General features: G+C 38.3%; 5 protein-coding genes across 6 annotated transcripts; 4 read left to right on the top strand and 1 right to left on the bottom strand.

Annotated features, from left to right (window-relative positions):
• The first annotated feature begins 22 nt into the window (after window positions 1–22).
• si:ch211-167j9.5 (fibroblast growth factor receptor homolog 1) lies at window positions 23–3,680 on the top strand. 2 transcript variants are annotated; one of them, XM_057351916.1, is made up of 12 exons: window positions 23–416; window positions 523–601; window positions 738–825; window positions 952–1,156; window positions 1,323–1,461; window positions 1,535–1,633; window positions 2,403–2,563; window positions 2,706–2,843; window positions 2,934–3,045; window positions 3,140–3,239; window positions 3,382–3,481; window positions 3,567–3,680. In XM_057351916.1, exons 2-12 carry the CDS (start codon window positions 583–585, stop codon window positions 3,636–3,638), a joined length of 1,233 nt encoding a protein of 410 aa, XP_057207899.1. In that variant the 5' UTR covers window positions 23–416; window positions 523–582; the 3' UTR covers window positions 3,639–3,680. The 2 variants fall into 2 exon arrangements, with proteins under 2 accessions (XP_057207899.1, XP_057207900.1); XM_057351917.1 differs by having other exon boundaries at window positions 23–427.
• A 455-nt stretch (window positions 3,681–4,135) lies between these two features.
• Window positions 4,136–5,900, top strand: tmem97 (transmembrane protein 97). Its single transcript, XM_057351918.1, has 3 exons — window positions 4,136–4,264; window positions 4,382–4,526; window positions 5,480–5,900. Exons 1-3 carry the CDS (start codon window positions 4,151–4,153, stop codon window positions 5,752–5,754), a joined length of 534 nt encoding a protein of 177 aa, XP_057207901.1. The 5' UTR covers window positions 4,136–4,150; the 3' UTR covers window positions 5,755–5,900.
• Window positions 5,901–6,061: 161 nt separating this feature from the next.
• On the bottom strand, window positions 6,062–7,956 carry ift20 (intraflagellar transport 20 homolog (Chlamydomonas)). Its single transcript, XM_057351919.1, has 5 exons — window positions 7,869–7,956; window positions 7,257–7,404; window positions 7,041–7,126; window positions 6,857–6,960; window positions 6,062–6,746 (listed from the first exon to the last, which is right to left on the bottom strand). Exons 2-5 carry the CDS (start codon window positions 7,381–7,383, stop codon window positions 6,665–6,667), a joined length of 399 nt encoding a protein of 132 aa, XP_057207902.1. The 5' UTR covers window positions 7,384–7,404; window positions 7,869–7,956; the 3' UTR covers window positions 6,062–6,664.
• Window positions 7,957–8,222: 266 nt separating this feature from the next.
• On the top strand, window positions 8,223–10,468 carry rad1 (RAD1 homolog (S. pombe)). The gene is made up of 6 exons (XM_057351425.1): window positions 8,223–8,344; window positions 8,558–8,771; window positions 8,861–8,969; window positions 9,064–9,322; window positions 9,543–9,641; window positions 9,742–10,468. Exons 2-6 carry the CDS (start codon window positions 8,577–8,579, stop codon window positions 9,917–9,919), a joined length of 840 nt encoding a protein of 279 aa, XP_057207408.1. The 5' UTR covers window positions 8,223–8,344; window positions 8,558–8,576; the 3' UTR covers window positions 9,920–10,468.
• A 5,868-nt stretch (window positions 10,469–16,336) lies between these two features.
• Window positions 16,337–26,708, top strand: bbc3 (BCL2 binding component 3). The gene is made up of 4 exons (XM_057351995.1): window positions 16,337–16,643; window positions 17,661–17,919; window positions 20,175–20,371; window positions 23,599–26,708. The coding sequence occupies exons 2-4, from the start codon at window positions 17,673–17,675 to the stop codon at window positions 23,698–23,700; spliced, it is 546 nt and encodes a 181-aa protein (XP_057207978.1). The 5' UTR covers window positions 16,337–16,643; window positions 17,661–17,672; the 3' UTR covers window positions 23,701–26,708.
• The last annotated feature ends 455 nt before the right edge of the window (window positions 26,709–27,163 follow it).

Raw genomic sequence — 27,163 nt, 5'->3', positions numbered from 1 at the left:
CCGCATTTGACATTTTAACCAACCTAATGACTCCCTTCTCGATTAACTCAGTTTTTACGCGAGATTTTTTCCTTTAAATGACATATGCAAACTAAACTAGCAAGAATCACAATCGCCTCGTTCATTTCTCTGTTTTGGGCGGGTTTCTTGTTTTTTATGTAAAGGCTATAGCATGCTTCACTCAGGAAGTACACAAACGTGCATGCTGTGCTACTTATAGACTTGTGCTAGAAACCACAAGTGCTGAAGTCTAGAATTGTGGCTTATTGTTCTGATGAACACCTTTGCCTCAGTGGTCTTCATGCACGCTCATAAGATTGAGTTCTCGCGCAGAAGAAGGTTAGAAAATGGTTTGCATTAAACGAAGATTTCAGCTTGGGGTTAATAGGACGTAATGTGCTACATTAAAAAAGAAGGTGAGTAAAAGGTGAGTTTCACGTGTTTGTTTTGTTTTGTATAGTTTATTAGCTGAATTATATGAAATTGGTTTTAAAATGTGTCTTGTGTCTTTCTTGCATTTAGTACTGTTAAAATAGCTTGTCTTGATGACTTCAAACAATATGTGAGGCGTTTGGTTTGAATATGGCTATGGAGGGATTCAGTGAGTACACTTTTTAATGGCTAACACTGTATACATAATGTTCAAATAAAGCGACAAAACTTATAGATGTAATATTATTTAGCATGTCAGATTCAACCTTCTCGGCCATCAAATAAAAATTGCATCTCTTTTACAGAGCTGAGAAGTGAACACATTATTCTAATCTGCGTCTATGCTGTTACCATCTTCTTCATCATTGTGTTTGGATGCCTTGCCCTAAAAAAGTAGCGTTGCTTACTTTTGTAATCAATCCACTTTTGCATTTCTCTCTTTTATTTGATTAATATCACAGATTTTCTTGGGTAAATCATGTAGTTAACTTCAGATTTACAGTTAGTTTCTGGTTTAAGGTATCGGTCAATGAAGAGGATCATACGGCAGCTTAGTCAGACAAGACCAGACTTTCAAGTTCCTTCCCATGATTCTCCTCCTCCATCTCCAACCATCCTGGATATTCCTGATCCAGCGAACCATTCAGCAGAAAATCCATTACACAGACAACCAACAACAAGCAAACGAACAAGCTGCATATTACCCTGGAAGCCCTCTCAACAGGTACACTGCATTTTAGATGAATATCAGCGTCTTTATCCCTGAACGACAACATTAGACATTTGAAGATGCAACAGTTTTACTGTAGAGATATGGATGTGAATTTAAATCAAATGGCAACAATATCTTGTGACTGTACGTGTGTATAACTCAAAGAAATGATCTTTAGGTACCGCGGTTCACAAAAGCAGACCTGAGCCTTATTCAACTTATAAAAGCAGGCAGAGAAGGGGTTTTCTACAAAGCAAGATTAACAAGAGGAACTTGTAAAGGCCACGCACTGGTCACTTGTAAAATTGGAAAAGAAGGTAGAACAGCAAATCTAAAAAACATGGTAAATCAATAAGCGTGAGATTTTATACAATTTGCTGGGATTTCCAGGTATCACCAGTAAGCAGATGGAAAATGAGGTGTCTATTATGAGAAAGCTGGCGTATCATAAAAATGTGATGCAGCTGCTAGACTGGAATACAACAGAGGGTGAGACACAATGCTGCACTTTTCTATTACGTCGAGTTATTTTATTTCACAGCACTTTTTCACGATACATACATTTTGTAGCTTTATAGAATATGAAAGAAAATCTACAGAAAATGAATCTTGTAAACTCAAGGCAAAGGCAACTGCTGTGGCAGTGAAGAACTGTAAAACCTTTATGGAGATCTTCATGGATTATGTGACTAAAATAAACCTTAAATTGATTGACTTTCACTAGCAGCTAAACATAAATATTGATACATTTTTTTGCGGAAAATGTCCATTCCCTGGGATTCAAACCCATGATCTTAATGTTGCTAACCATGTTTCACCAATTGAGTTAAAGGAAAGCAGAAGTATACCCATTTTAATTGTCACACTTGTACTAACAATGTATTTGTTTCCACCACGTCACCAAACAAGCACTATAAAAAATTCTGTGAAAAAGTGGGGTGACAGTTAAATACCGTAAAATAACACATTTTCCATTATGTAATTTGACCTTTTTTTTTTTACCGTATTTTAAAAAGAAAAATTCCTGTAAAAACCTGTTTTTCATGTGAAATATGTTTTTCTTTTATCTTTTTGCATTCTTTTTCTGTAACTTGACGTTTTTACCACATTTCATAAATATGTTAAAAATCTGTAAAAAAAACAGTAAAATTCTGTAAGATTACAGTTTTGTTACATTATACAAGCAAAATCTGTAAAAAAATTAACAGTAACATTTTTTACAGAGTAGTTTTTTTACAGTGTGTGTCGGTTTTCTCAGAGCCGTATATGCTGATCATGGAGTTCATGAGCTACGGCACGATGCGCAGTTTTGTTCAAAAGAACAAAGAGCAACTGAGCGCGGACCGTGAACTACAAAGCCAGTTCACCATCGCGTCTTACCACATCGCCCTGGCCATGGAACATTTACGCTCAAAAATGGTTTTACATACTGACACACACACACACAAATAAAGCTGTTGTCTAAATTTAGCATTTTTTAAAATCATCATCTGTTTACAAAATAAACATGATGACGTCATGTCAGAATGCGAAGAGTGATTATATTCTATGAATCATCCAGGTGGTGCATTGTGACCTTGCCCTGAGGAACATTCTGGTGAGTCGATTCCCATGGGAGGTGAAGGTAACAGAGTTTGGCCTGGCCAGAGACCTGACCCGCATGAGGAGCAGACGCAGCAGCCGAAAAAAGCAACACAGGGTGAACTAATCATCTAGCTGTATTTCTCCAGGACCATTCTCATCAGTCATCCTTCTAAAATCTTTCTCTCCTGTAAATGTGATCTGTTAGGAGCGCGTGCCCCTGCGCTGGTACCCTCCGGAATATTTCCGAAACAACTACTATAGCTTTAAGGGTGATGTCTGGGCATTTGGTATTGTGCTGTGGGAAATGCAGTCATTTGGTGAGAACCCATTGAGAAGATATTTGGCTATAATTTATAAATGATTAGACGGGTGGATGAATAAATTATTATTGATCATTATTATATTTAATAGGTGCTTTGCCGTTTTCGAATCTGAGCACATCTGATGAAGTGGTGTATAATGTCTGTTCTGGATATAAGAATCCTGTCCCCAGCACATGCCGTCCAGAGATGTAAGCACTTTTGAATCTTAATTTTGCTTTATGGATTTTCTTATCATATTACTATATGTAACCACAATACTCACATTGTTTTGAATGTGATGCTTTGCGTTTTCAATAATTATCTACATTAATGTGTTGTTTTTAAATGTAGAGAACAGATCATACGAGACTGCTGGTCAGACTCGTACACATCCAGACCCTCATTTACAGACATTGCCAGGATCTTGGAGAACATTGTGGAAAGTGACGGGGTGAGATATCTCCCGCCTTGATTCATCCTGAAATCTTCATACCTTTGCTCTGCAGATAAGTGATAAGAAATTATTAATGTTACAGGATTATGTGGACGTTGACAACCAAAGAATGATGACTGCAGAAACAACTCCAACAATCAACTCCAAATTTTAGTCATCTTTTTAAAACATATTTAATCATGCAACACTTATAGTTGCGTGCTTTTTAACAACATTTGTATTGGAAAAACTAAAATCTGTGTATATGGACAATACAAAACTCTAATGACCAAATGTCAGTATTTCAACTAAAACTTTTAATTATTAGGTATTTCGCCATAACTTAAGAGCTGATATTATTAATAAAAGAATCATTTTAACTATCATAGTGTCATCATGCTACAATTTTCTAGTAAAACCATGTTTGGCGGAAACTATGGTTACGTTTTGTATGGGCTGTATTTATTGCTACGCTCCGTGATTATTAGCCAATGGACAATAAGGAATCCGCCCACTTCAGGAATCAACTGAGCGGATGGACCAATAGGAAGAAGAAAATCAGTAATTCCGAACAGAAGGACCAATGAGAAACGGCGGAGCGACACGCTATTCTACACTGACCACTGATGCACTCTCAAGTTGGAATACAGTCGATACAGTTTCAGTTAACGTTAATAAAATATCAAAATGTTCCTACGCGTCTTAGAAATGTTATATTTCATTTACTTTGCATCGCATATTCCGATTACTCTGATGATTGATCTTCAAGCGTTACTTCCTGAACATGTGTATCCACCTGAGGTGAGTTTGAACTTTGCGCTGCGCTGCTCATTTATGTGTGTCACTGTAGTTAGTAAGCATAGAAGATCTACGATTCTTTGTAATTCACTAAATGTATATACATGTTATATTTTACAGCTGAAAAACGTATTGCAGTGGTATGCTGCTGAATTCAAAGATCCGATGATGTTGGACCCACCCGTGTGGTTTAGATCTTTTGTGTTCTGCGAGGCTCTTGTTCAGCTGCCATTTTTCCCAATTGCAGCATACGCTTTCCTCAAAGGTCAGTTCACTACAAACTAATATTAGATTGACTGTTAATAATTTGTTAAATCACTCGTTTTGTATGGCACAGTGGTGACATCTAGTGGTGAAAAATCTTTGTCATGTTTTGTACAATGTTTTCAAAAAATTTGAATATCGTGAAAAAGGTTAATATTTTTTGTCACTCATTTAAGAAAGTGAAACCCATATATTATATAGATTCATTACACATAGAGTGAAATATTTCAAGCCTTTATTTCTTGAAATTTTGATGATTATGGCTTACAGATAATGAAAACCCAGAATTCAGTGTCTCAGAAAATTAGAATATTACATAAGATCAATAAAAACAAAGATATTTTAAATAGTAATGTCAGGCTTCTGAAAAGTATGTTCATTTCTATGCACTTAATATTTGGTTGGGCCTCCTTTTGCATGAATTACTGCATCAATGTGGCGTGGCATGGAGGCAATCAGCCTGTGGCACTGCTCAGGTGTAATGGAAGCCCAGGTTGCTTTGATAGCGGCCTTCAGGTCATCTGCATTGTTGGGTCTGGTGTCTCTCATCTTCCTCTTGACAATACCCCATAGATTCTCTATGGGGTTCAGGTCAGGCGGGTTTGCTGGCCAATCAAGCACAGTACCACCATGGTCATTGAACCAGCTTTTGGTACCTTTGGCAGTGTGGGCAGGTGCCAAGTCCTGCTGGAAAATGAAATCAGCATCTCCATAAAGCTTGTCAGCAGAAGGAAGCATGAAGTGCTCTAAAATTTTGGGTTTTCATTATCTGTAAGCCATAATCATCAAAATTTCAAGAAATAAAGGCTTGAAATATTTCACTCTATATGTAATGAATCTATATAATATATGGGTTTCACTTTCTGAAATGAGTGACAAAAAATATTGACCTTTTCATGATATTCTAATTTTGTGAGATGTACCTGTATATTATTCCTTATTTTTGTTTTATAGGTGGCTGCAAGTGGATCAGAACACCAGCAATAATATACTCCATTCACGTGGCCACTACTTTAATCCCCATTTTAAGTCACATCATTTTCCATAACTTTCCTCTGATGCCACACCCGGGTCCGCAAACTTTAAGGGAACGTCTGACCCTTGTGTCTATTTATGCTCCATATCTGATCATTCCTGTCATGATTCTGTTGACCATGCTTTTCAACTCAACGTATAACTCAACTTCTCCAAGTGGAAAAGCTTCCTCAAAGTCCAAGAAACAGAGATAAATGCCAGTTTATTCATTCCACACATTACTGTTAATTTGATGAGTGTATGTAAGGATGAATGTATTCATTGTTATAAGCCGCCAGGGTTGTTGCTAGATATTACAGTTTGAACGGCAGTAATTTTTTAAATAAAACTATCAGCATTTTTTGAAATTGCATTTGCAACTTTTAAACGACTTCCTGTAATTGTCATTCCTCTTTTTATTTTTACCACTTTTAGCCACAGAGTAGTAAATTTAGTTTACAGCTGTGGTAATTATGACAAAAGAGTTTAAATGCAAAATATATTTTTATTTAAAAATACTTCATCTTTGTATGAAGTATGTCACATTTCAAGATAACACACCTGATCTAACAGTTAGGTGAATGTAAACAAAAAATAAATGAATGCACTATTTGGTTGTATCAAATCTGGGACTTCAGCATCTTCTATGCTGTGGTCCCTTGAACAAAGAATAAAAATGCCACAAGGATATGATCAAGTAAAACTTGCTGGGTTCAAGTCACAAACAGCAGTTCAAATACAAATCATACAGAAAATAAAACCTTTTTCCCAAAATGAAATTATCATGATGGAATTATTTACAGTAACATGCAAATACTGTATTTTCCTGTTGTAAAAACAGATCAAATTTACAAAGTAATTGTTCATATAAATAGTATAAATAACATTTTGTATATAAATAGTATTCATCTGAGATTATGATCCACGGTTGGAAAGATTACAAATGTGCCTTCAGGAGATGTCCACACAATAGAGAGTTGTATGCAATGAAACCGACATCTATTGTCATCTATTAACTGGTCAACTCAAATAATGTAGTGTGGGATCCAGCACTTATTAGGAAGCTATTGTGAATCAGATGTATAGCATCCTTCTTTGTGTCTAGGAATATGGGGTCTAGAAGTCTCATTTTTGCAGTATGAACTGATCAATGAATTCATTCTGCTCAGCTTCAACTTTCTGAAGCGCTTCATATTCTATCCGATACCTGCAAAACAAACAATCAGTTTGAATTTAGTGCATAAAATGGATTATTGGTCTCCCATTAGACAGGGTATGTGGTGTATGATTGAATACAGGTTAAACTGAACTGCACACCTCTCCAGCTGCATTTTCTTCTCTGCGATCAGAGCTTGAAGCTGTTGCTGTTGGGCCTCTCGTTGCTTTTCAGCCGATTTCAACAGATTTCTTGCACCTATGGCCTAAGGAATAGGTATTCGGGTTTTTCATTTAAAAGAACTAAATACAAATGTTGACATTTATTTTAAATACAAGTACATACCTTCATTTTTTCAGTCTCTGCTTCTTTTGCCAGTTCATCTACAAGTTCAATAAGCCCACTTACAATTTTCTGAAACTGTCCGATTTCTGTTTTTTTTTTATAAATGTACAAAATTAAATGGGTGAAGAGAAAAAGTGAAATATGCAAAACATTTTTCTTTCTAAAGAAATTATGCTCAGTCCATGCATACAAGACAGATAGCGAAATTAAACTCACTCTCAACAAAGTCCTCGCATTCCTCCTTCAGTTCTGTTGTTTTCTGGCTCACGTCGGGCTCAAGTATTCGTAGTTTGTTGAGTTCATCGAAATGAAGCTCGGCCTCTGACAACGGGTCTTTAGCCATTGCCACCGGACTCAAGAACAGCTGAGAACGATACAGAAATATAACAGCTGTCTATTAAAGGAGCAATTTCATATCATTCAGATTCAAGTAGTTCTGTCCAGCACACATATATTTAACCCTAAAGTGTTAAAGAATCTGTATTTTCCTAATTATAAAAGCCCAGGGGTCACCGAAACACAATAAGCTAGCTAACCAATTAGCTAGTTAGCTGGTTAAAATGACTTTTTAAAGAAACTAAAAGCGAATCTCTATAATGTAAACCACAAAGTCATAGCTAAAGAAGAAATGCACCTAACGTTAAGGTCACGGACTCGCTCGATAATGAGCTATAACGTTAGATAAACAAAAACAAACAAACAAACCTTGACAAGCTGTGAAGTTATGTACCTTGGCAACACTGACAAGAAATGTACACTCTCTGAAATTATTAGACGACGTAAGAAATTATATCGATTAAAATATATGAACGACAGTCTCAAACATACCTTTTAATATTTGATTATGTGGCACTTCAGTTGGACAACTGACCACCTCCTCGCATCTGTCTGTCTCGGCTGCCAGGCGACAGCTAGTCCATCTCATGATAAATGAAAGGGGTGACGCGGCATTTTGAATGTTTGTATCTGACATTGATTTTATATTTACAAAAATAAAATAAAGCTACACCTTGTCGTTTACCTTGTAAATTAATTGCATACATTTTAAAGTGTTAACGATTTAAAAAAAAAAGTATTTATATCCTACTCCTCACAAAATACCCCGCTTTTCGTGATAATGTAAGCTCCGTAATTACGTTTGCTGCAATTATCCGCCAGAACACTAGAGTGTGTGAGAAGGACGTGGAGAAAACGTATGACATCAGAAGAAGGTTGAGTTGCGTTCACTTAAAGGCGCCAACTTGCAAAGAAATATTATATTTCTGATAAACCATGTGAATCTATTTATTTCCTATGTAAAATCGGTAGGTTTGCAGTATACAAGATCTCTCTTTGTAATGTTGAATGCTCCGTTTTTTCCTTGATTGGCAGCTCCTTTGCTTTAAATATAACTAGTGCTAGAACCTGCTGTCTAGTCTGTTTTCTTCACCATAATTTGTAAACGCATAAATTAATAGAAGCTGGTGGGATAAACGTGATATGAACAACGTAATATCTTATTTGTATTGTTTTTGCAGATGTTGACAACGTTGCAGCATGCCTCTGTCAACTGAATCTCAAACAGATAATGACCAGTACATCCTGATAGCCAGTTTGGATAACGCGAGAAATCTGTCCAATATTCTGAAAGCCATCTCATTAAAGGACCATGCCATATTTAATGCAACGCAGAATGGGTTAAAGGTCACGGTGGAGGACTCCAAATGTCTCCAAGCCAATGCATTTATTCAGGTTGGGGGAACAGTTTGTATGTATTCAAAATGTATTTGTATTTGACAGAAGTTGGATTGATTGGTGTATTTGTTTGTGTGTTACTTTAGACAGACATCTTCCAAGAATACATTATCAAAGAGGATGCGGTTGGGTTTCAAGTTAACTTAACTGTGCTTCTGGATTGCCTCACCATCTTTGGGGGTAGTACAGTCCCAGGTATGCATCTTGTCTTTATACATTCTAATTTTGACTAACATTTCTTACTCATAGTAAAGACTTTAGTTTAATTCTCTGCATTCTTTACCACCAGGTGTGTGCACTGCCCTGAAAATGTGCTACAATGGCTATGGACATCCGCTGACCTTGTTTCTGGAGGAAGGTGGCGTGGTCACAGTATGCAAGATTAATACACAGGAGCCAGAGGAGCCAATTGACTTTGATTTTTGCAGCACAAATGTAACTAACAAGGTGATTCTGCAGTCAGACAGTCTTAAAGAGGCATTCTCCGAGCTTGATATGACCAGCGAGGTTCTGCAGATTACTATGTCACCAAGCCATCCTTACTTCAGGTATAGTTAAGGTGCACACACACAACAGGTAATTACACATAAACTGCAGATTATAGATGTATTTATACTTCGGTGTGGTTTATTAAAGGTTATTCTAACATGTATTGTCTGCTGTAATAGAGAGGAGAGTATTCGTTTGTTTACCTATTAAAGTGGTTAGTTGCAATGATGTTGACAACAGAATCTGAATTATGCAATGTCAATGTTCTGCTCACCCTAGATTATCCACATTTGGAAATTCCGGAAATGCTCATTATGATTACCCCAAAGACTCCGACATGATGGAGCTTTTTCAGTGTACTAAAACACAGACAAATAGGTAGGAGCATGATGTGTATTCAGAAATGTATAAAGCAACACTCTCTTTATAAATGTCCGAAACTAGAATGAATTTTCACTGATGTGCTGTTTTTTTAAAGGTACAAGATGTCCCTGTTGAAACCCTCTACAAAGGCCTTGGCCCTGTCTTGTAAAGTCTCTGTGAGAACTGATGTCCGAGGCTTCCTCTCTTTGCAGTATCTTGTGAGGAATGATGATGGTCAGATTTGTTTTGTGGAATACTATTGCTGCCCGGATGAAGAAGCAGAAGAAGAATAGGTTGGATGTTTAAAATTGGGGTCATTTGATTGATTGGTTCTTATAATTGGTGTCTCCACTTGGAACAGCAAATGTTTTCATGTAGTTTGGTATTAAAGGGTTAGTTCACCTTCAAAATGAAAATTCCCTCATTATTTACGCACCCTCTTGTCATTTCAAACCCGTATGACTTTCTTCTGCAGAACACAAAAGAAGATATTTTGAAAAATGTTGGTAACAGAAAACCATTGGTCCCCATTGACTTGCATTGGTTTTGTGTCCATACAATAGAAGGGTACCAACGGTTTTTGGTTCCCAATTTTTTTTATATATTATCTTTTGTGTTTTGCTGAAGAAATAAAATCACACAGGTTTAAAATGGCAACAGAGTGAGTAAATGATGTAAATGAATTTTCATTTTGAAAGTGAACTATTCTTTTTTAATTGCTTTAATGGTTTATGTAATTCTATAAGCTTCATCACTCTGATATTCTTGTTTGATATTAAATTTGTATTTATCTGAATTCATTTGTCAATAGATCTTTATGTAGTTAAATAAAGGTCAACTTTAGTGAGAAATACTCTCATTTTGGATCCAGTTTGAAACAGTACTAGGGTTGATCGGTAGAGGGCGACATTGAATTGCCAATTTTTCCATAACAGGAGTCATATAAGGATATTTAAGTTTGCATTTCGGATCCTAATAACTAAGTGTCATAAATGTTTAATTTCTGAATCGAAAATTTTATCAAAATAATCCTGTTAATTGGCTTGCATTTAACGAAATTCCAACTGTAAATTATATAAGGTATTAAAACAGTATTTATGCATACACTATATAGAACAAATCCGCAAGCAAACATTTAAGAGAGGCTGTTGATGTGCAATAGGCGATTTATATATCCTCTCATAATACTTTCAATGTTTTAAGTTAGTCGAACAGTCAAAGCTCTTGCCAGAAACCTTTACATTTTTAATGCATTCTCATTTAATGACACGAATGCGTTGCGAGGCAAACGTGTGGCTAAGCGCTGCAGCTTGATGTTGATGTTGGTTGACGCTCGCGCTTCTGAAAGTAAGTACCAGAACAGCGCGCGACGCTTGAACTGCGGCCTCGCGAGAGTCGCGACCAATCGCTTCTCCACTCGCAGCTGTCGAGGCAACACTGTTTCCGGGCAGAGGAACACATCAGCAGCAAAACAACAGGACTTCTGTCATTCTGCAATCTTCATCTCAGCGGGTGATTCCCCTCATCATGCATGTCAATGCCACATGCAAGCTGATTATAGAGGCTGCAGCAAAGCTCACGAAATAAGATAAAAGTTGTTGTTGTTATTAAACATTTTTTCGTCTAAATATCACTATTTTAGTTTATGGTTAAATTGTGATTAGTTATATGCTGGAAAAAAACAATAGAAATTCTAAATGATTACATCACAAATGCCATGAAGGCCCCCTAGCTGTTTACCATTAAATCTGTTGCCATCCATTAAATCCAATTATTTTATGTAGTGTTTAGGTCTTATTCCAATCCACCACATAACACCCCACTTATAGAATCTATCACATTACCAATAGACCCACAGAGACTGTTACAATTTTAAAACGGATACAATTCCCTTTGTAACCGTTAAATCCATTTGAGTATCTGCATTGGCTTCTAGGGTTGCACGGTGTACCGGTGCTACGGTAGCATCACGATGCTAAAGCTTCAAAATACCCGCGATGCCTCTCTATTTTTGAAACGGTAGTACCGTAGTTAATGTTGCATATGCGCATTAATATTTATTTGCCTTTTTACATCTATATCTGCCTTTTTGCGGTGTTTATCTCCAAATTGAATGTGTGTTTTGAATGTCTCTGACGAGTTAATGATTCAAATTGGCGATTTGAACGAGTTGGTTAAATGATTCACTAACTCAGTGGAAAATTGACGCCACCTACTGGCCGTTTTAGTTCTGCATTTAAAGTAAGCCTAATATTTCCCTTTATAAAGACTGTTGTATCAATTACATTTGTCCAACATTTGAATTAGTTCCTACGTGAAAAATGATGTAGTGTACTTTAGTATTTACTACAGTAAACTACTAAAACTCATAGATACTAGTGTTTTTGAGTCTTACCATAGTACATATTTAAGTATACTACAGTATTTATAGTACTTACAAATGACTAAATGTAAATGTATTTGCTACAATTTATCCAATTACTACAGTTACTACAACAACATATTCTAGTGCAAAGTATAATACAGTTTACTATAGTAAATACAAAATGTTTAATATAAATATGTGTTTTTTGTATAGATTTGAATTATATGGCACAGCATCGTGATACTACTTGGTATCGAGATACTTCTGCTGGTATAGTATCGTAAGACATGTTTATGGTACCGTGACAACCCTATTGGCTTCTATTGTTTATTTTAAAGCAGGGTTTTAAAAAGATGTAAGTACTTTGCTATTGAATTAATATTTCTAAAAGAAAAACCACCCAGTTATTTGCACACAAACAGTTGGGCAGACATCTAGACAGCATTCACAAGCGTAACCAAGTAAACAACTGTCCACAAACCAAGACCTGTGTATCATTTGATAAGGGTGAGCAACTTGATCTCAGCTTGGACTACATCACTCAAAGCAGGTGATGTAAGGGGGATGGCATCACTTTCTGCTCTTTAAACACAAGCTCGTCGATGCAGTGGACGATGCTCTCCCCGTTTCTCAGATAAACAATTTGGCGCTGACCCGCTGTCTGATGCTTTAACCTGCCAGAGATTCAAGTGGTGTCTGGTTCTGGCAATGGCATGGCTGGGTTTTGTAAACACAAACTCGGCAATGACCTAATTGTTGTGACACTCCAACAATTAGCAACAAGAGAGCCCATGGGAGATAAAGAAAAGGTGCATGGGTTCAGCTCTGTATCGCATGTGACAGTGACTCATTGTATTGTCTATTACATTAAGTGACGAAGGTTACATAAATTTGAGGAAGAAATGCGGTCAACGTGTGCACTCTGTAACCCATAATAATGTTAATTTAACAATATTGACTTAATTATTATAGAAAAAAATATTTGAATAGCCTGCTATTGATAAAATGAATTATTCAGTTTTTATTGTACTGACACTTTACAATAAAGTGTAATTCATTAACATTGGTTAATGCAATTAAATTAGATTAAAGTGAAAGCTTACCCCAAAATGACAATTCTGTCATCATTTACTCAACCGCTTGTCGTTTCAAGCTTGTATGACTTTCTTTCTTCTGCGGAACAGAAAAGAAGATAGTTTGTTACCGAACAGCGCCGGCACCCATTCACTTTATGGACAAAACCATTGCAAGTGAATGGGTGCCGGTTTACAACATTCTTCTAAATATCTTATTTTGTTTTCTGCGGAAGGAAGGAAGTCATACAGGTTTGAAATGACAAGAGGGTGAGTAAATGATTACAGAATCTTTATTTTTGGGTGAACTGTTGCTATTGGGTGAACATTTAACGAATTATGTTCAATGTAAAGTGAATGATGACCATAGCTGTCTCTAGTCCCCATTCACTGTCATTGTTTGGAAAAAAGTGCATTCTGCTAAACTTAAAAAAGTGCATGTTTTGTATTAAACAAATGGCTGTGAAATTGACATGCCAACATACAAAAGTCAGGACCGACTCCTGCCTAGTCAGCCGAAAAGAATACCGGCATGGGAATCTCCACAGTTCATGAACATGATTTGTGTTTAACATTCCAGCACTTGGTGTTAAAAATACCTTACATCAACAAGCCATTGTTTGAGGACCCTGAGTGTCACGTGGGGTCATGCTGGCAACAGCTGACCTTAACAGACAACCTCCCCCCATCCCAAAACCCATTAATACTGCTCTCCCTCTGCCTCAGCTTGCAACCATGTGTGAAATGATCCTCGATGATGGAGATGAGGTAATGCCTTCAGCAGCTCTGACATCACTGTAGCCTTTCCATCCAGTGCGATCGACCATCACTTGGACAATGCGCTTTTTATCTGGATCCGATGAACGGGTCTCCTGCTAAAGATTTCAAAAAGCTAATATTGCAATGGCTGATACGGTGCTTCATGTTTGATCATGTTTTATCATTTTTAAGATGTCTTAAAAGCTTTAAAATATAGTGAGATTTGCATATAAAGAATGGTGTTAAAAATTAGCAAAGAAATAGCTCACAGGTAAAATGGACTGAAAAGCTGACTGAAAGCAGAGGTATATAAGCGTGTGTTCTATAAACACACTATGATAACAACTCAATGTGGTTGCAAGTGAAACATTCATGAGAGAGGAACATGCTGTGTTAGTTCCTTTGTGCAATCGTCTGTAAACTCTCAAGAATGTGACTGAACTGTTTATTGCCAGTTCTCTCACTTCTGTTTCTTTAAGATTAAAAAAATGTAAACACAAATCGTACATTTAGCTCTTTTTACATGGTTAATAATGATTGCATGTATCTCTCAGCCCAGATGATTCTTATCAAGATCACAATTACCACTGAATGCTAATATTATAATGATAAAACCTGTTATAATTTGTCCATCGATTTTCTTACTATTGAGTTCGGTTGTGACAAAAAAACCATCCTTCAGATTCATAAAACACTCTGCTCTAACACACTATGCTACTATTGATGATCCAATTGTTTATCTCTGCCTGCTTTACCTGCAGGACATTTAAAGACCTGTCTCTCACCACCATCCTATTACCTTATGAAAGGTGGCAGCTGCTGCCATGTGTCATCTAATTCTCTTCCAACAGGAGTTGTTTTTCTGACAATAAGGTGACAGCAATGAAACTAATCTGTGAAAACGGAGGGCTAGGAGACAGTGTGCAGGTTTATTAGATATTGTGCACGAGTACCAGGGAAGGTTGAGGAGGGGTTAAATAATGTATGATGTCACTGCGACAAGTTGAGCTTTACTCTCATGTTATACTCCTATTATGTGGATGTTTTGTTTTTGTAACGACTATAACCATTGCACACTGTCACAGAAGCCAGCTTCTATCTCTAGGTAGTGAACTTTGATAGATAAGCATAGTGTTTGCTGTCCTAATGTGGACACAAGAGCAAAGGGAAACTTCTTTTTTACAGTGAAAGACCTGCCTTTTGTGTCATTTGAGCAGGTGAAAGGAGAGCAAACATGTTACAGTTGATCACTGATGACCCGTATCTCAGCAGTTTATGTTTTACAGGGAGTGCTTGTATGGGTGGATTGACATCCCACTGATAAAAGCTCTACCATAATAACACATTTATAATTATAAAGCACAAAATATAGAAAAATAAAATACCCTACCATACACAATTTGATTTGTTAGTTTTATTTATTGATCTGTTAGGATTTTTTTCAACTTCAATAAGGAAATTCATTACAGGTACATGGCGATACAGTCCTAACCAAGGATTTAACATTGAGGCGATGTATGCCATCCCATGTCTGCGTGGGGCTGTCTGCCCAGACATGTACCTGCATGGGGATTCCCCAGCAGAAAGTGGGAGTCCCTAATCTGTCGTGGGGTGGAGGTCAGCAAACAAACTAAGGCGTGTATGCTCCTTCATCATGCATGGCATCTGCATATGAACAATAGAGGCTGTCGGATGCAGCCCAACACAGGTCAAAGGGGATGAAATGGGGGAATCCCCAATTAGTACAATTAAAACGATCAAGCTTATTTCCGCAGTTTGTTTGGAGCGTTGATATCGATAATCGGCCACTGTTTGATGTTAAACAGCCATCAAGAACAAGAGACTAACGCATTTTGTCCAATTACTAAATAATTTATTATCAGCTAATATGATTCTTTCTTGCAGATTCTAGTGAATGAAAAGAAGCAAATTGTTTTAAATAATAAATATATATTCTTTTCAAATATCACTGTCACCCTCACTCTGTCACAGTAAAGCTTTGACATAATATTTAGTTATCAGCTAACGTTACGTTCTACAAAATATATTTAAATGGCTTAATGGAAACTGCCCTCACTGTCTATAAATCTATTAGCCTATGCTTAGAATCTATTACTTTGTATAGAATTTATCCAGAACATTGAAATTCATGTCATAAATTGAAGTACAATGCAATACAGCTTGTAAAAGATAGGTCTAATGCATTCTTGCACATCGATGCACGGTGTAGCCTATCAACACAACGTGAACGGAACCCTTAATACTAAACTTGAACCTAAGCTGCTGATTTCTAATAGACTGGCATTGAAACTAACCGATCGTCATTCAGTATTTTATTACAGAACGCTCGCTGCGAGTAAACAAACAACACTGGGCGGGTAACTTGAGGGGCTGATGGCTTCTTTGCTGTCTTTACTGGTCCGTGTGTCTGTCCACCGCCACGCCCACTTTCCACCCGATGATGAGCATGTCAGGACTTGTTATTGAGCAACACTGAAAGGGCGTGGCCAAAGTTCGCGCGAGTGAAAGCAAGTCGCTGTCATCACCGTGCGGCTCAGTTCATGTCTTAAATCGCTATCATACGACCTACTCTCAAGAAGTCAACAGTTCAGTGCACTAACAGTTGCAAGCCATCAATGGATTTACAGATGAGCGAGCACAGACACTTGGAATAACAGTCATTTTTGGACATGCACGGAGATCCCACCAACTGGTGTTTTTGAAGATTGACTTATCCACCAAAGGTGCAAGAAATAGCATCAGCACTAATTTAACCCTGGAACTACTAAACTACTGACTTGAAAACAACACACTTTACAGGTAAGCGTTAATGTCCTTTTTATTATTTTTACAGAGAACATGAATCTCTTTTATACCGGCATCTGTTAAACATGCCATTATCTGATGGTAGCAAACGGCACATCTAACTTGAAATATGTGTCTCTTCAGAACAGAGCAGTTATTTGTATCGCTTCAAATAGAGACGAGTGTGTAATGTATTCAAGGGGGACCAGCTAAAATATCATCTGATGATGCCATTTTACGGAATGCCAAAATATTAGGATCTAATGAATGATTGCTGTTTTAACATTTACATTCAAGTAATGTTCCATGTCATCATGTTTTAAGCGGGTTGGATAACTGCAGATCAAACATTAAAACAAATGGTCTGAATCAGCATGCCATACAACTGTATTGTTGGCTATATCAAAGAACTATCAGTTTCCAAAATCATTTGGTAATTTTTGGGTTTGCGTCACTCACGTCACCGGCTGTACTATTTGTAGGTGACACTTTTCCGACGCTTCATAATTTCCACGGTCGCAACAGCAAGCCATTGAGAAACATGCATAACATCTCAGTCAATGTCGCAATAAGGAAAACGTAATGTAATATTGATTTAAGAGGAATAAAGGCTATTAATGCATGAAGTGTGTACGTTTGTGCTAGACGCCGGAGGAATGTTAGAGAGCGCGTGAACACTGCGCGACATCGCGTGCACGGATTTGTTTACAAACATACTCGAGCACGAGGGGTGTAGTTTCTGCCATCTCGTGGACGCTCGGAAAATAGGTTGCTGGGTCAGATATGTAATGCATTGCTGTATACTAGAAAAAAATGTATACTAGATTTATTATGCAATGTTTTAACATTTGATTTAATTATTTCGTTTTTCATCCGATGCCTCAGCTCTGTTTCCCGATTATGAAATAAGTTTGAAAGTTTATTTGATAAAAGTTGCATGCAATGACATGAAGTTTTTTCTCCTGCTGCGTTGCATGCAGTTAGACTGGTCAGATGTCTTCTACATCATTTTTCTGCCTTTCTCACTTTAAGGTTGTGTCTGGTATGGCCCGACCAGAGATGGAAAGCAGGGTAGACGACCGCAACCCTGGTGCTCGACAGAGCTGCAGGATGGAGGTGCTGCGTCAGGATGCCTGGCCGAACGGCGGCATCATTCAGCCCTGCCACAGGCACCGTACCATTGCTACTCAGACCGTCACTGTCTCTGCACCCCTACCCCACGTCCCCACACAAGATGCCTTCAGCTCGGACAGCGTCCAGCAACAGGACAATCCACTCAGGGACAATACAGGTAGGCGATTATCTGCTCGAGTTAATATTTTATGACAGCGTGTGTTTGAAAAGCCAATTAGCATCAAATATTGAAATGAGATTCAGAGAACAATCACTGGCTTTGACTCAAGGGTTAAAATGCACCAGGAAGTAGCCTACCCCCCCTTCCATTGCCCCTCCCAGTTAGTGAGCCCTCGCTGAGGCATGTTTAGGCTTGTTCTCTGCTGTTGGCTTTGCGTCAAGCACCGCTCACTTCACAATGGCAGCCTGTCACAGGGAATCGAGTATCGTCTCAATGTTGCGGTCTCGCTCGCGGCTTTCCCCCACATTCTCTCGTGTTTTAAGCTCACTTTAGCTATCAGTTAACCTTATCTCTCCCTGGCACTGACACTCCTCTTAAAGAGCTTCCTCGCTAGCTCTTTGCCCACCTCTGGTCCCTCCCTGCCCTCCAGCTGTCCACCCTATCCCAGCCCACCCCTCATTCCTGTCCACCAATGGCTGGATTTCAGCTCAGGCTGCACCGGCTTGCAGTTACCCTGGCAACAAGCCAGATCGCAGCACTCTGCCGTTCTCTCAAGTCACCTGCACTGAGGATCATCAGATTCTCATGACTGTGCCACTAATCCCCAGCATGGAGGCATTTTGTGTGTGCTCGTGCTGTGAGGAAAGCAGAATAATGTCTGCATCTTGAGGAAAAGTTTATAATACAGAGTTCTGTGTAGTTTATTGTGTGTTTGAATGTTATATAGTCATAAGATACATGGATCATATTTTTTCAGTCTTTTGTCATTCAAAACCCTACTTTTTCTTCTGTGGGAGACAAAGGAAGATATTTTAAGAAATGTCTCGGTGGTTCTGTATCCATACAATGGACGTCAATGTGGGACAGTGTTGTTTGGTTTTGTGTTTTGCAGAAGGAAGAAAGTCAAGCAGTGTTGTCATTTTTGGGTGAACCATCCCTTTCAGTAGTGATGGAGAAAAATCACCGTTTTGTTGTATGCAAAGTTTGTTCATTTTAACGAGCATCATAGAAGGTTTAAGGACACAATAGACACATAACATGCATTCGATTAACAGACATAACTGATGAAGGTTTACTTTTAGAGGGGATAACAAGTATGACAGGTGGGCAGTAGGATTTTACGAATAAACTCTTAAGTCTGTTCGCAATTCGAGTTGGGAGAATTGGGTCATTTGGTTGCCAGGTGTCACAGGGTGTTAGTAAGTCTACACTTCATGGCTTAAGAAGCTAGAAGTTAAAGGTGGTGGTTTTGGGGAGGGGGTGCTGTGGCATGGCACAATAACAGTGTATTCGAGCTCCTCCCTCAGACGTGATATATCATCTCTTTCCTGTTGTCACTTTAACAATGTGGGCTTGAGATTTAAACGCAACAGAGGCCCTACAATTCCTAAACAAACGGTAGCCTAACTGCCTTTACTGTAGATTAAAGCCTGTGAATGTTATTAAGAGTGTTATAAAGCACACAGTGTCACTTACCGTATGTGAGCGTATAATAAAACAACTGTTATAAAACGGTCAGTTCTGGTCTTTGATTCTGATTGGCTGAGCCGAGTTGTAAGCCGTTATAAAATACCCCGATTTATAACGGCTGACTGCGCCTTACATAGCCTAAATATCATTTTATTTACTTTATTTTATGAAACCTTGTTATGCATATGGAATAACCGTTTATAAAAGCAATAAGCCCCGCGAAGCAGTGGGTTACAGTGCAGTTTAGCTGTTCTAAAATGCACTGTAACCCACTGCTTCGCGGGGCTTATTGCTTTATTGTGGCTACACACGACATGTGACATGATGTAAAGTGCCCTATTAAAGTAGCGTACTTAAACAAATAAAGGCATTCGCTTGCGGTTGTGCATAAAATCCTACTGCTATTTTAATCTCTGCTGAAACCGCATTTGGTTACATTACTCGCGATTGTTCGTGTCTGTTTGTTATATGGTTGTGTAAATAACACAATTAAACACAAGTGACCCTATACAACCCAAATGATGCTGACACTATCTTAGTGATGTTATGAGCATAGTGTTCGCATTACATCATTTATTCAAATTCGTAAACCTGAATAAATAAAGACAGCAAATGAAGACAAACACTCAATGGTTGGGTTCTGTGAGATAAGGCAATATTCTTTAAAAGAGCCATGGGTGATCTCATGTTCAGCCAAGGAACATGTATATGTGAAAAACAACAAAATCTCTTATGCTCTTTTTTCCTCCCTTCATATTTCTTTATTATTTCTCCTGCCCCAGGTACAGAACATCAGTTGAGAGACAGGCAGCTACCCCTGCCTGATCTATTAACTGACAACCAGAGCTCTTCAGAGGACTCGATGTCCAGCAGCTCTTCTGGTGAAGACAATCCCCGCCTGGAGGAGCGAGCGGTAGAAAGGGTGGCCATACAGCTGAGGACCATCGGAGACGAGATGAACACGTTCTTTCTTCAGAGGGTAAGGATCGTGTTTGTCTAGTTAAGTTTAAATAAGCCAACGCTTTTGTCAAAGAGTCATTAAGTATAATGAAGTAAAAACCGTTGACACGTACAGCGTCTCTTGTTTGTTAATAAGGGAGTATGCACCAATCTACCCTCCAGTAGGTCTTCTAGTAAATGGATCAATATGATATTCACAAGCCCATAGTGAGTAGTGAGTGTTGTGACTGGAGTCGAGTTTCCAGTTGTGGCTGAACTTAATAACCTCTTCTCTCTCTCTCTCTTTCTCGCTCGCTCGCTCTGTATCCCTGTTGAATCGCGTGAGTCAGTGAGGCTGGCAGGAGTAAACAGAGGCTAATCTCCCCTCCTCTCCTCAGACAAACACACATGATGTCACTTTCCTTCACTATGCATTTCTCTAGCGTTATCAGTGTTGTTTCTTTTAAATATTAACTTGGTCTCAAATGTTTCCCCTAAAATTTCCTAGAAGTAATAAAAACAGACACATAAAGGATTGAGACACAGTAAGAACGTAGAGCTATAAAATGAATAGGGATCATTTAGAATTTTTGATAATTTGTTTTGGAAGAATGTGAGAAATGTTTAAGCGCATATTGAAATCTGACATTTGATTGATCACTTTGATGTCTTTGAAAATCTAAATATGGTGTGAGACGTTGTTGAGATTTCTTTTGATATTCTAGAGGAGAAACGGTGACATGAAAAACGCCCGAGATGGGATAGTTCACCCAAAAATGAAAATTCTGTCATTATTTACTCATCCTCTTGTCATTTCAAACCTGTATGACTTTCTCCCGAACAGTAACTTAGAAATTGTGTCCTATTGTATGGACACAAAACCTATACAAGTTAATGGGTACGTCACTGTTTTGACAACAACATTCTTCAAAAAGTTCTGCAGGAAAAAGAATGTCATACAGGTTTGAAATATCAAGAGGCTAGGCAAACGATGAAAGAATTTTCCTTTTGGGTGAATGTCTTGTAGGGGATTTACAGTAAAAGACCCGTAGACCAGTTATGATGAATGAAGACAAGAAGTCAGGAATGCCATTAATCGAAGAAAATTTACTGAAGAAAAATTGTTTGTAGTTTTGCCAGCAGAAGTCAGCTTCAGCACTCTCAATGAGTTCCACAGGCCGACCTGCCTTACATTCAAAATGCAGTAGTATTTAAGCTAACAGAGTCAACTAACTCCATCATTACAAGCTCACATGATTGGTTATCAATAGATAATCACTTAAACAAGAACAGAAAGCTCTCAAAGAGTTCTGAAGTCATGAGACAGGACATATAGTCCTATAGATTATCATAGATGACAGGCATATACTATAGAACTTAATTAAAACATGATGTTACGTCCGTCTCATGATTTTCCACTCCTTCACACACACACACACACACACACACACACACACACGCACACACACACACAAACCCCTCAAGGCTAGAGTGTGTGCTAACAGAAGATGTTTTCAAACATGATAAGAAGTCCCTTTTTCACAGTCACACTGACCTAGCAGGAAGAGAGGGCCTAAGACTTAAACCATGAATTATTCTCTACTTTCTATAGTTTATTATCATAATCAGAAAAGGTTAGTCTTAAACATTATTTATAATCGTTATTTATATTAGAAGTAAGGTGAAGCCACGGCACCCGTCCCTTCAGTCTGCTCTGTTTTTAATCACTTTAACTGAGATATTAAATAAATCTTTTCTTTTATTTACAGTATGCACATTGTTTGCCTGCTTGTATCCTTAAATGCACTCAATCCCACTTTCGAGCATTTGAATGGACATCTCTTTTTTTACATTTGTTCCGATTTACATAGTTTACTTTTCCAACACACTCGTCACAATCGTTCCAGTTTCCCCCGCGCACGTGCACGCACACCCGCGCCGAACGCACACAAACAAAAAACACATGCCTACAGACACCTGTGCCAACACACGCAATGTAATAAAACCCAGCATGTCTGGTTGAGGCAGCTGCCGGCGCAGTCACGTGATGAAAGTCTGTGACCTGTCGTGTGGCATCACTGAACTTTGATACCACTTTGTTTTTATTGGAGGCAACTCTGTTTACTCTGAGGCCGTAGAAAGGGTGACATGGCAGGGACTTCCCTAAACAACACAAGTTCAGTGTGATTAAGCAGTATTGCATCTGAAAGCAGAAGAATGTGAAGCTGGTGGACCACAGAACTGTATTCTTTTCCTATACTGTAAAAAAAATCTGTGAAAACAACCGGAAATTTTCTGTAAACTGGGAAAAACAGTGTAAAATTATAGGATATAAATTACATTTTTTTTACAGTGTACCTTCTCTTATGAGTCACCTCTCTGTTTCTTGTCCTCTATGGTCTTTTTTCTTCAATTGTCTAATAACGTTCTATTGGTCACTCCTGTATTTTATCGGTTTTGTACACCTGTCACATTTTTCAGTATTTTTTTTTTTATTATTTCCAACTGTTCATCTGAAATAAGGACAGAATAATGACAAACTATTGTTTTTTATTTGTTATTATAATGCAATTTTATAATACATGAGGTCATAAATCACATTTTAATCATACATTATTTTTTTATTTTTCAAGGCTGAAAAGTAATGGAAACAAATAATATTGAATATAACCTTTTTCTAGTCTAGTCTTCGAGTCTTTCTTTTCTAGTTCAATATTGTGTCCATATTTCCCATCATGCACCTTCAGCTCATTCGTTCGCTGTAAAACTCTTAATTCTTTACCCCTTCCCCATGAGAACTTATTTTTAGAGGATGACTCATAGCAGCTGTTGACGAGTAATGTGCTGCCTCTCCTGACTCCACTTTGCAGACATTGTCTGTCTGGGACTGCCTCACCCTACCCTGTGTCTGTGCACACACGTACACCTCTGTGCTAACATAAACCTTGATAATTTCCCGTTCATGACACACTCCCACTCAGCTTTGTTTCTGTGTGTGAGCATTCCTATTAGTCAACTAAAGTTACAGCAATTGCCCTGTGGCTGCTTTAGGACAGGAGAGTGGAAAATGTTGTTTACACAAAGGGAGGTTTTGAAATTGACTTTCCACCTGTTTTGCCTAATAGGCAGATGATAAGAGAAACGTGTCCCTGAAGTCTTAGATACAGTATTTAAAAACAAGCTTTCTAGCAGTGTTACAATGTTTATTTATTGCATACAACACAAAAGTGAACATTTGGTGAGCTCGTTCTCTTCTCTCTGTTTCAGAACGCTGCCCCACGCTGGCAAAACTGGAGGGGCTTGTACCGCGGGCTCATCGCCTTCGTGGCCGACACCATCAATGCTCTGTACCAGCACGGGCTCAGATAAACACGCGGGTTCAAGTCACAGGATGAGTGCAGGCGCTCTCCTGCCGACCGCTTATAAACTGTTTCTGCTCGGGGATTTTTCTGCAGGATCAGATATAAATTTTCTTTTTTTGTTAAGTTTTGTTTGTTTGGGTATATTTTGAATGTTGGTTTTCTATCTTCTTTCATGTTGATGTAGCATACAGAAGCGGACTGAAGTGTGTGTCCCGGTATAGACGTCAGTAGGTGGTGTGTGTGCACCTGTCAAATGTGAAGCACATTAGGGTACTCGGCTTCCGTTCTTTTCTGTGCATTTTGCATCTTTGGTCGCATTAAGCCGGGTCGCTCTCAAGCAAGGAGATTGATTAGATCTGCGTAGCGCCTCAGGCCCAGAAGTGCTTTATCTGTCATGGGTTCTCATCTCAGCTGCCTTATAGGAGCAATAATTGCGCTGCACTATCAGTCACCAGTGGCGCAGAGCACATACCCTTATGCCATTAATGGGAAACAAGTGATAATGATCAAGACTATCTTCTAGATAATGGAATGCTTAGCGGAGTAACGCATACACGCTATGTTAATGAAGCACAGCTGCATCGTGCCTTTTTTGAGCCCTTCAATTACTAAAGCCATCAGGGACAATCAGTGTGCAGGTGCCCTGTTGCCCCCCTACCTGAATCTACACCTTGGGACACAAGTTTGCCACTTAATGCCAACCTCCAATGGAGGCAATGGAACGAGGCTGGAAGCCTTGTGGGAAAGCCAGACCACTAGTTGTCGTAATGGCTGGATAGCAGTGTTAATATTTGGATGTACATATTTTGTGAGAAAAGGACAAACGATAGAAGGAACTGGGAGTTCTTTTTCTTATGTGGTGTGTATATCTTGATGAAATGTTATGACTTAAAAGTACTTAATTTTTAAGTTCCTGTTTTCTGTTTCAGAGCGGTAAGAGCAGTTTGTTGTGTTCTTACATTATTTACAGACCAACACTGGAAAGCAATTAATTTTTTACCTACTTGAGAATTTGTTTAGATTTGATCGTCTAAAGTCCTGGAATCATCTGTGAAAGTCCCCGTTAAATGTATTTGCTGACATTCTCAAAGTTGAGAAGCACAGTCTAAATTATTTTGTATGTCAATTCGGTTATTTTGATAAAAATACTTTTGGATTAGGTGAACTAAACAAGCATGGTGATATTTATTAGTGTTGCGTTCTATGGACCAAATAACTTATTTGTCAGCGTTTCCCACAAGACACTTAAGTTTTCTGCTGTAATTTATTTGTCTACAAATGAGATTAATGTAAAATAGTAAATAATAATAACAATAACCTGAGCCAAACTTCCATCATACTTGAACAGATCATGTTAATCGGTGCGAGGGCCTTCCGTTGTTTGCAGATACCGTTTTGTTCAAGGGGCCTTTAACTGGACAGCCTTTCCTGACACTGTTGTGTGTTTCAAGCACTTCCCTTAAAACCACTTTTGAAAAAACTGCAGTCAATTTGTAGGAAAGTTCATCTAAACACTCATTTGGGTTATCATTGTGGGTACAGAATTTTCATGGCATTTTGTGGACAAGAGATACCGCTCTCATGACTTCCTGTGTAAATCAGTTGTGTGGTCCACTTCCTGTGGCCGCCTTGTGACTGTATTCTCTAAAACAGCCTGTCACTGAAGTAAAAGCCTTATGTATACTGTCAGATTCACACTACTCTCAAGCTCATGTCAGACTTGTTTTTTGTACTTTTGCCATATGGATTTTTCTATGTAAAATTTCTAAATGAATTTTGTATTGTTTTTTCCTTACCATTTTCAATAAATATGAGAATTACATGCGTTGTTTGATGCCTGTTGATTTTTTTCACGGTTATCTTACTAAACTGTAACGGATGTTCAAAAGTCTTATCAAACCAAAGTGATCCCATCGCCAATACATTAGATAAACAACAGAAAGAACCGTTTCTCGTACACGTTTCGTCAGATATGAACAGATATATTTACACAATGTTGGATAGTGCACGTCACGAACGTGAACAAGGACACCGTACTGCTTATCAGAACAACATGTGATAGATTGGGATTTCTCTGTGTGCCCAGAACGGTTACCATGCAGGCCCATTCAGAGCCTCCGTAAGGGTTGTTGATCATTTAAGAGCTTTTCTTTATCCCATCTGTTATGTCCTAATTTATTTGGTTATTTGGGGAGTGTTTATTTTCTAGAGCTTGTACTGCCCCCTTGAGATTGGTTTATGTTTTTGTGTTGGTGCGTATGTTTCTCTTTTCTTTTACCCCTGTTTTACAGATGGGCGTGTCAACGCGTTCCCAGATGATTCGTTGCCAACGACCATTGGTCCGTTCTCTCTCGGCATGACATCAAAAAAGGAGGAGTCCCACCACTCATCATGGCGTCGCATTGCCAGCCGGCTAATTTGGATAGCTCTCACTAAATCCTTGGTGTTTCGAGTCTGACGTCATCACGCAACAGCGTTTTTTTGGCGATTTTAACAATCATAGGTAGTTTAGATGGTTAGAGTAAGGTTAGGGTAAAGGTTTCGTAAGACTTGAAACGCCAAGGATTTAGTCAAAACCAACAAGCCACGCCCACGGATCTGACTCGAAACACCAAGGATTTAGTGAGAGCCCTAATTTTTGATATCGTTTTGTTACCCGTTTGTCAAATGTGAGGTGCGACTATTTGAATTTGTGGGACATTAGACAAGATACTTTGTTTGCTAAGGTTGATGCTTTGTTTTGCCAATTTGTTAATTATCAGAGTTATTCTCTTAAGTGATCTTTACCTTATAAATTGTTGTTAACCACTTTATTAGAGGGAGTAGGGGGTTAGACGCCATTTCTTTTGCTGTGCATCTTTTTACCTTGTTTTTGTTTAGGGAGTTAGGTAAGTTCTGTTGTCTTTAAGTTTTATGTTTTCATTTTAGGGAATATCAGTTTTACAAAAATACATTTTTGTTTATTGTTTTGGCCTGGTCTGCCCCCGAAGATTCACCCTCATATGTAATAAACCTTTAAATTATATTTAAAGTCTCTATTTTTTTACTTACTGTTGCCTGTGAGTCACTTGAATACATTTCAATACTGTTGCGGTCGGCCTTGGGGGTCGTAACACATCACATGTTTATGCATTTTATAGCTGGAAGCAACACATCTGTTCAGCAGTGAGAACATCTCGCCTTTGGGGGGTTTTGCTACAGGATAAGAGGAAGGTCGCTTAATTAAAACAAGAAGTTTAACGCAGTGTCCGTAATTAATCCTGCTCTCTTCAAATGGAAAGAAAGAGCAACTGTTATTTCTCAGTCATGGTCGCTTCACGCCTGAGGTTGTTTCATTTCACACTCTGTAAGAATAAACTCATTGGCTGTTTTTGCAGAAGTGTACTTTGACAAACAAGGACAATATGAATTCTAGTCTTACTGAGTCAAAATAGTGGTAGTAATAAGCCAACCTAATGTTAAAACACGTT

Source organism: Triplophysa rosa, linkage group LG14 (genome assembly GCF_024868665.1).
Source record: "Triplophysa rosa linkage group LG14, Trosa_1v2, whole genome shotgun sequence".
In the NCBI taxonomy this organism is placed as follows: Eukaryota; Metazoa; Chordata; class Actinopteri; order Cypriniformes; family Nemacheilidae; genus Triplophysa; species Triplophysa rosa.
This window is presented reverse-complemented; position numbering and strand designations above follow the sequence as displayed.

Bases quoted from the DNA above. Each gene is read 5' to 3' on its own strand.
- bbc3 (XM_057351995.1), top strand. From the start codon at position 17,673: ATGGCCCGACCAGAGATGGAAAGCAGGGTAGACGACCGCAACCCTGGT. The intron at 17,920-20,174 runs GTAGGCGATTAT...CTCCTGCCCCAG, and splicing joins TCCACTCAGGGACAATACAG to GTACAGAACATCAGTTGAGA. The intron at 20,372-23,598 runs GTAAGGATCGTG...TCTCTGTTTCAG, and splicing joins ACACGTTCTTTCTTCAGAGG to AACGCTGCCCCACGCTGGCA.
- rad1 (XM_057351425.1), top strand. From the start codon at position 8,577: ATGCCTCTGTCAACTGAATCTCAAACAGATAATGACCAGTACATCCTG. The intron at 9,323-9,542 runs GTATAGTTAAGG...TGCTCACCCTAG, and splicing joins CCAAGCCATCCTTACTTCAG to ATTATCCACATTTGGAAATT. The intron at 9,642-9,741 runs GTAGGAGCATGA...GTTTTTTTAAAG, and splicing joins ACTAAAACACAGACAAATAG to GTACAAGATGTCCCTGTTGA.
- ift20 (XM_057351919.1), bottom strand. From the start codon at position 7,383: ATGGCTAAAGACCCGTTGTCAGAGGCCGAGCTTCATTTCGATGAACTC. The intron at 7,127-7,256 runs GTGAGTTTAATT...AAAAAAAAACAG, and splicing joins ATGCGAGGACTTTGTTGAGA to AAATCGGACAGTTTCAGAAA. The intron at 6,747-6,856 runs GTGTGCAGTTCA...TTTGTTTTGCAG, and splicing joins AAGAAAATGCAGCTGGAGAG to GTATCGGATAGAATATGAAG.
- tmem97 (XM_057351918.1), top strand. From the start codon at position 4,151: ATGTTCCTACGCGTCTTAGAAATGTTATATTTCATTTACTTTGCATCG. The intron at 4,265-4,381 runs GTGAGTTTGAAC...TATATTTTACAG, and splicing joins AACATGTGTATCCACCTGAG to CTGAAAAACGTATTGCAGTG. The intron at 4,527-5,479 runs GTCAGTTCACTA...TTTGTTTTATAG, and splicing joins AGCATACGCTTTCCTCAAAG to GTGGCTGCAAGTGGATCAGA.
- si:ch211-167j9.5 (XM_057351916.1), top strand. The intron at 1,634-2,402 runs GTGAGACACAAT...CGGTTTTCTCAG, and splicing joins AGACTGGAATACAACAGAGG to AGCCGTATATGCTGATCATG. The intron at 3,482-3,566 runs GTGAGATATCTC...TTAATGTTACAG, and splicing joins ACATTGTGGAAAGTGACGGG to GATTATGTGGACGTTGACAA.